Source organism: Stomoxys calcitrans, chromosome 1, assembly GCF_963082655.1.
Source record: "Stomoxys calcitrans chromosome 1, idStoCalc2.1, whole genome shotgun sequence".
NCBI lineage: Eukaryota > Metazoa > Arthropoda > Insecta > Diptera > Muscidae > Stomoxys > Stomoxys calcitrans.
Genome location: NC_081552.1, coordinates 258,448,829 through 258,456,992, shown reverse-complemented (window position 1 = coordinate 258,456,992; position 8,164 = coordinate 258,448,829). Strand labels below are relative to the sequence as shown.

At 36.2% G+C, this 8,164-nt stretch overlaps 2 protein-coding genes across 5 annotated transcripts; one reads left to right on the top strand and one right to left on the bottom strand.

Moving 5' to 3' along the window:
• Window positions 1–1,765: 1,765 nt before the first annotated feature.
• Window positions 1,766–3,721, top strand: LOC106084455 (ribosome maturation protein SBDS). The gene is made up of 2 exons (XM_013248150.2): window positions 1,766–2,020; window positions 2,974–3,721. The coding sequence occupies exons 1-2, from the start codon at window positions 1,890–1,892 to the stop codon at window positions 3,602–3,604; spliced, it is 762 nt and encodes a 253-aa protein (XP_013103604.1). The 5' UTR covers window positions 1,766–1,889; the 3' UTR covers window positions 3,605–3,721.
• Window positions 3,651–7,179, bottom strand: LOC106084454 (IST1 homolog). Of its 4 annotated transcripts, XM_013248145.2 has the most exons (6): window positions 6,869–7,179; window positions 6,409–6,806; window positions 6,015–6,337; window positions 4,482–4,550; window positions 4,164–4,226; window positions 3,651–4,043 (listed from the first exon to the last, which is right to left on the bottom strand). In XM_013248145.2, the coding sequence occupies exons 1-6, from the start codon at window positions 7,048–7,050 to the stop codon at window positions 3,834–3,836; spliced, it is 1,245 nt and encodes a 414-aa protein (XP_013103599.2). In that variant the 5' UTR covers window positions 7,051–7,179; the 3' UTR covers window positions 3,651–3,833. The 4 variants fall into 4 exon arrangements, with proteins under 4 accessions (XP_013103599.2, XP_013103601.2, XP_013103602.2 ...); XM_013248147.2 differs by lacking the exon at window positions 4,164–4,226; XM_013248148.2 differs by lacking the exon at window positions 4,482–4,550.
• Between the last annotated feature and the right edge of the window lie 985 nt (window positions 7,180–8,164).

The following is an 8,164-nucleotide window of genomic DNA, read 5'->3' as shown; positions in this document are numbered from 1 at the left end:
AAAATCCGCTTTCATATAATTCCTTACAAAAAGTACAAGGTACTTGTACTGCGGCAACGGATGACTCAACCGTCGGAGGATTAAATGATGCCTCCCTTTTCAAGTCTTTCGAGGGGCAATAGCATAGACGAGCTTCGTAGATAAACAATCCCCGTGACCTTGATGAATTATTTAGAAATCGTTACCTTAGAATGTCTTCGGTAAAATTATCGGCCACCCTGTTCACTACATGTACGAGAAAGGTCTGCATGGAGCCAGTAATCTATGAGTAGGAGTACGATAAATCATCTGAAGATCTAAGGTGACTCTTGACAGTCTTCACTTCGTCATTCATGTAACTACTATCTGCGACGATAGCACCTGGGACATTGACAAAGAAACTGTGGTAATGTAACGCTTGGGCAAGAATCCTAGCATGAATTACACGGGCAGACTAAAACTTTAAACGTCCAACCCAAAAGTCAGCGTAAAGTTTTGCATGCATTTTATCAAGGCGGATTTAAAAAGGTGCTCTCACGCGATTAGCTGTTAACAGCCGACGAGGTTTGACGGTATTAAGATGCCAGATTTTTGTTTGCATTCTCTTTGTGGTTTTCTTCTTTCTCGCATATTCTCTGCTCATGTACGCACACATATACATACACGCAGACAAATGTCTTTGCGTGTGTTGTCAAAACGTCGATCAGCTTGATGGCAGGATGCCAGATTGTACCATATGATTTGTGGTTGTTGTACAAATGAGACTACCTTTAATTGTTTCGCTATGGCATTTTATATGGGAAAGCAAAAACATGGAAAAGTTAAACAATTTTTGTCTTTGACAAATAAAAACACTACTTCACGTGTGGCAACACAGAATGGCACTCGCTTTCAAGCGTCAAAGTTGAAATTTTTAACTTTGCCGTGTTGCTTTTGTTGAATTTATGTACAGATTTGCGTTTTTGCAACGTGACGCTCAACGACGCGCTCGTTCTGGCCAGCTGTTCGCTTGAACCACCTTATTAAATCCGTCTTGGTCACCACCATGTTACAATTAAGAGGTAGGGTGATTAGCACAAAAACTAAATTCTAACCCCAACAAAACTACCTTGAGTGGCAAATGCTGTAAATTGAAATATGAAAGTGGTTTTAGAATAAAACATTTTTTACAACTTATTTTCTTCAAATGTGTTTTGTTGCTCTTGTGTGGAATATTGGGTCAAATAGAACATCTCTTTAAGAATTTAGAAAAAAATCACAGCTGTGTTATCAAGCTATTGACATTTAGATTTACTGTAAAACCAAAAAAAAATTAAAACAAATTGTACTCAGCTGTTCGCATGACCTCACCTTATAAGTGCATCCTGGTTCAACACAGTTGTGATTCTTTTCTAAGATCTCAAAACGATGTTTTATTTGATACGATATTCCACATACAAGCAACCAAACAATGTTATAATGATGAAAATACAACTTTAAACACACATTTTAAGAATATAAATTGTTAAACAGAGTTTATTTCAAAAACCACTTTGAAATTTGCATTTGCGGCATTTGCCATTAAAGGTAGTTTCGTTTTAGGTACATATTTGTTTTTGTGCTAATAACGCCACCTCTTAATTGTACCATAAATCATTACTTGACAGTTGTGGGGGGAATTCGGAAATGAAAATTAAATTCATAGGCAAACTCAAAGTAGCCACTAACTCGATATCAAGTAATCGATTTCATATTTATTTTAATTAATGAAACTGTTCGACTAATCGAAAATCGACTTGGAGATTTTTGTTTCTTTCATTGTCCGCTATTCGTAACATCGCCATATGGCGAAATTATAAAATAAAAAAATTGTTAAAATAATTTATCGATTTAAGTTGTGTTTAGTTGTATCTTAGCATTAAATCGCTGAAATGTCAAAGATATTCACTCCGACGAATCAAATTCGACTTACAAATGTGGCGGTAGTACGTTTAAAGAAAGGTGGCAAACGTTTTGAAATAGCCTGCTACAAAAATAAAGTCCTGAGTTGGAGAAGCAATGTGTACGTATTGAACGGTTAACACCTTTCCACATGTTCCACACCTTATTTAGGGCGAGCTGTTTACATCTTAAGTACAAAGTCAGCAGATCAGCGCCTCATAGAACTCAAACTCGATTTTGATGTGATTTAGTAAAGATGAGGTTAGATGCCAAGAACACACAAAACGAACACGAAGTTGCGTTTTTTTAGTACAAACGCACAAAAGGAAGGTTTTTTTGGTTATCTACTTCTATAAGGTGGAACACGAAACTATTATGAGCCACACTATTTTCTTACCAGCCCATTGTGCGAATTGCTCATAGCACGACAAGGCCTTAGCTTGCTTTAACTTTGACTGTATAAAACGTAGTTTGTGCTGGCTAGTAGTCCTCGACAAGGTTCTGCTGCATTTGATAGCATTTTCCGTCATCCTACTATGGCTAAAATATTGACTTTGTTAGGCTTCGCACCTTTTTTTTTTGCCCAAAATGCAAGAGCTTGACTTGCATGCCATGCGATTTCAACAAGACGGTGCCACTTGCCACACAGCACGCGTACCAATAAACTTATTGAGAGGCGAGTTTGGCGAACAATTTATTTCACGTTCGGAACCTGTTAATTGGCCGCCTAGATCGGGCAATTTAAAGTCTTTAGACTATTCAATTGACGCAAGTTCGCTTCAATTGACGCATTGGAAGACAACATTGAATCATTCATTCGTGGTATACTGGCCGAAATGTTTGAAAGAGTATGCCAAAGTTGGACTAAGCGGATGGACCATTTGAGGCGCAGTCACGGTCGACATTTGCATGAAATAATTTCCAAACATTAAATTATATGGATTGTACTATCGATTCAAATAAAGATTTCATGCTTTTTCTGAATTTTATGCGTTTTTGATCAACTTTCTTATAGCTCTTAAAAAAATCACCCTTTACACAACTATCCATTTCTTGTTTTTTTTTTAATTACAGAGAAAAGGACATCGATGAGGTACTACAAACCCACACAGTATTTACCAATGTCTCCAAAGGCCAGGCTGCCAAAAAGGAGGAACTTATAAAAGCCTTTGGCAAAAGTGAAGAAACCGAAATTTGCAAAGAAATTCTTATGAAGGGAGAACTGCAGGTTTCCGAAAAGGAAAGACAATCAGTGCACGACACACAATTGAATAGTGTTATAAATAGTGTAGCTGCTTTGTGCGTCAATCCGGAAACTCGACGACCCTATCCATCTACAATCATTGAAAAGTTTCTAAAGGAAGCGCACTTTTCAATTAAACCCAATCGAAATAATAAACAACAGACACTGGATGCCATCAAATTGCTCAAAGAACATATGCCTATTGAGAGGTCACGCATGAAATTGCGTGTCTCCTTTGCTGCCAAAAAGGATAATGGACCAAAATTAAAGGAGGCTATTTTGAAATTAACCAACACGGTGGAACACGAAGAATGGGATGAGTCCACGCTGCACATGACTCTACTTATAGATCCTGGCAATTACCGTGTCATAGACGAATTGGTACGCAACGATACCAAAGGCAAAGGTTTAGTGGAATTACTCGAACTCAAAGAAGTTGTGGAAACCGAAGAAATTTTTTAGTTTTAAATAAATGTCTTATTTCTTATGTGGAGAATACAAACAATAATCCTTGTACAATAGCATTTTTATATAAACAATATTATTTTAATAATACAATACATGCACAACATAACATAACACGCGATTGCAGATTTTATCTCTTCACTGATATACTATAGCTAACATAAAATGTTTCGTCGTCTGGCCGGTGACTCACAAACTATCACATATCGTACTGCGACGAATTAGTTTATCTGCGTTTTTTGAGATTTTCAAAACGTTTTGACAAATCATCAAAGTCAATGTCGTCATCATTGTTGTTGGGCTTGACATCATCCGATGGCATATCCATGGGAACATTAGGTAATTGAGGCATTTCCATGGACGTCGGAGGAGCTGTGGGCTGAAGTGCCGGCGGTGGCATTTTGTTTCGTGGTTGAGGCTTTGGTTTGTTGGAATTCTGTAAAAAATTAAAACACAAAAGCAAAAATGTTAAAGATAAATAGAAGTTAAATAAAGCACTGTGCATTTTCGGTGCAGTGAGGATAAGAAGAAAGAAAGTATTTGCATTAGAGGCTACCTGAAGATTAAGTGGATTAATTGAGGTATAACGGGGTGGAGGATCATGATCCATTTTTTGGCGCTGTTTATAACAAGAAAAAATAAAAAATCAAAAAACATAAATGCAGCATATCAAAGGGAAATAAAAAATTAATAAAATTTATGCAGTATGGAAGTATGACGGCCAATGTTTCTTTTTGTTTTTAGTGTAAGTACAATTTTCACAGTGATATACAATATACACAAACATATATTTTAGTATAAACGAAATGCAAGAGGACTCTTCACAAACAAAGCAACCAACAAACCAAATTATACAATTACAAACGCAACATACCAATATATTGGAATCTATGGGCTCATCATCACTTTGCGATGTTGTTGGTACATCAGCATTGGATTCCTCCTATTAGTATTAAACAAAATTCATTTGGTAGGATGATCATGCAGCAAGTGATTTAAATATATTGGATTTCCTCTGCTATGATGAGAGAAAATTTATTTCCAAGAAAGATGGAAAACTAAAAATATTGTCTAGGAATTGGGATAAAAAAAGGAATTTAGTAGACCAACTTGCCTAAGCTGACAAAATCTGGCCACACGAGCAATTGTTTACAAAAATTCTATCAATTTTTTGATTTGTCGCATACGGTCAAAGGCAGAAAACTTTTCCTGTGAGTTATGAAAGCACCTTAAATCCGCCTGCAGGACAATATTATGGTCAGACAATCGGCCACCAGATAGAGTCGGGGAAAATGTCGATATTTTACTTTTTGTCTGAATATCGATTGATATTTTTCCTATCGACACTATCGGCAAAGTTAAATTTCTTGCAGAATTAAAAAAAAAATAGCGATCCCACACTGAATGTATCCTAAAAGATACATTGCACCTATAGAGGGCACAATTTTCATCTGGTTGGGCTTAAGTGTGTTTTAAAGATTTCTCTCAAGACTAATTAAATTTGGTTTTATTTGGTCTGTGTATTAATATTGCTTCTATATAAGTCGATCTCATGATTTATTGGTATTGGTATTTATTATTAAAAAATTCGTGTTCCTGGGGTCATTTAGGGGATATGAAAAAAATTTAATTTTTTGTCATTAAATCAGAAAATCGTGCCATGATACAGTCTGATTGGAAGAATGCCGAGAGGGTAAGTCAAGCTTTCAACTTCACTTAAGTAAAAGTTCCTACCCGGCACGGGATATCTGTGAGCACCACACAGGCTGGAACTTTGAGGTCCGACCGAAACGAGCTTGCTCGACAACAGGAGTTTCACGAGGATCGCCACTTCCACAATCTAATGTGGATACAAAAACAACAACAAAAGTTCCTATAATTCATTTCCTTTAGCTATAAGAGTATATAATAACTGGTTTAAACAATTGTAAAAATTGTCATCAGCGTTCATTCTCCATCCTAATTTCATTCACTAAAGGTGAGTACTCGTTAGTGAGTCGTTTCGTTTGCAAAAATCTTAATTTGTTCTATGTCTTTCGCTCTATTTTTCTAATAGTTTTGTAATTGGTATACAATTTAAAAATTGTGTTTAATAAATATTTTTATGAAATGTTATCTTTTTATCATAAATCAAGATTTGTGTATAGAAACAAATTATCTCTAACGTACAAATAGTCTTATCAAAGATATATGGTTAAGAATTGTTTACATATGATTAGAGCAGTTAGAACAAAATCGGTACTAATTCAGAGGAGCATACGGTAAACCTAAAGAAATGTGTGATTCATCAGTGTCTTCCAAAGCTTGGAAAATGTTGTTCTTCTACTATATCTTGTTAATGTTGAAAACTTAGCAGACTTTTTTGTGCAACACAAGATAAAAAAAATATCTCTTTTTGTTTACTTACATTAATAAACTGTGTATTCAAATCCTTAATCTCATTGTTTGGAGTAGCTGTTGGTGGAATATTATAGCTAAATGGTGGAGGACCACCGGCAGCGCCGCCCATTGCCGGACCTGGGACGCCACCATATGGTAAAGGAGCTGCAGCAAAACCACCTCCACCACCACCACCACCACCATAAGGTGGTGGATAATTAAAAGGCTTATTATTGGGGACAGCTGGCATTGGTGGCAGACTTGGATATCCAATGAATCCCATTTCTGGAGGCTGCCCACTGCCTCCTAAATTATTGCGATCCGACAAATCAATAAGTGACTGGTCATTTCCTATATTTACAAAAATAAGTAGAAAAAATACTTGATAAGAATATTAACAATTTCCAAGATTTTATAATTACCTTGACCACCACCATCTTCATTCATAACCTGAGGATCCGGTTCGTATTCTATATTATAATTCTTAGCAATTTCAATTAAATATTTCTCCACCAAGAGTTTGGGTGGGGCTTGCAGCTGTAGTTTATGCATAAGTTTTTGAGAAACCTGATGATCATCTCCCGTAGCTGTTCGTGCTTTCTCTGCAAATTGTGGTCCATATTTTTGTATGAAAATATCAGAAATAGTTTTCAATTCGGCCACATCGCTTTGCATGCGGGGACAAACCCAGACAATACTCGACACAGCTTCGGCTATGCCATCGTCCAATTCCTTCATTTGAGTAACCAGACCAAAACGTGCCAATAACAAGTCGCAATACATTTCAACCACTTCCATTGCTTCAACAAGATAGTCCTCCCTGAGGATAAGAATATAGTAGTTATATGCCTATTAGTCATAATGAAATGAATTTGCTAGTACCTGATAATATGTTCCACTCTTATGCGGGCCCTTTCAGTCTTCCCAGTGGCCAAAAAATCAGCTATTTCCTTTCTAGATTTCTGAGCAATCTCCGCCTTCTTCTTTTCCAAGAGTTTTAAACGATTCACTGCTAATCGCAGATTCGTCTTTAACTTCGTATAATTTGGGCCACTGCTAAACATTTTGTGGCAAGTTCGTGATTTGATTAAACTTAAGTTTTACTTTTCACTTTTGCTACTTGCTGCTTGCAACTTTAATAGAATGAATTGTAACAAAAAAAAAACAATGACTCATTAAACACATCGGACTACGATTAATTAATGACATCGATAAATTGTTTGGTTTCGATAACTTACAAAATGTTTCGGACACAGACAAATAGATAGATAAATAATCGACTCTCTGGCACTAAGTACCAAAGAGCGTAAGATAATACAAGAGAGGGTTTCTGCTTTGTCTTCCTCGTACCGAAAAATAACCAAAGAGGGTGAGATAATACAAGAGAGGGTTTCTGCTTTGTCTTCCCCGTACCGTAAAATAACATGCGTTAAAGACACAACATTTTCAATGTATTCCAATTGGAATCACATTGAGGGTTGCAACATTTTCGGGTTATTCTGTTTTGATTCGGGCATTCGTTCGAACATTTTTCGTATTTTGCTTTGTTTCTTTGCAACCGAAAGTTGGAATAAAAGGAAAAACGAAATATCGTAAGCAACTCAATCATGTTGTGTCTTTAACTTTTGTCACTGGCCATGCCGTATTTCGCTCTAATTCCAACTCTTTTCCTTTCTCACCCTCTTTGATTTTTATTGTATTCCAATTGGATTCACATTGAGGGCTGCAACATTTTCGGGTTATTCTGTTTTGATTCGAGCATTCGTTCGAACATTTTTTCGTATTTTGCTTTGTTTCTTTGCAACCGAAAGTTGCAATAAAGGAAAAACGAAATATCGTAAGCAATTCAAATATGTTGTGTCTTTAAATTTTGTCACTCGTCATCACGTATTGCCCTCTAACGCCAGCTCTTATCTTTTTTTACGCTTACGATAAGAAACCTCAATGTGAATCCAATTGGAATACAATAAAAATGTTGTGTCTTTAACAAAGAGCGTAAGAAAGATAAGAACTGGCGTTAGAGGGCAATACGTGATGACGAGTGACAAAATTTAAAGACACAACATATTTGAATTGCTTACGATATTTCGTTTTTCCTTTATTGCAACTTTCGGTTGCAAAGAAACAAAGCAAAATACGAAAAAATGTTCGAACGAATGCTCGAATCAAAACAGAATA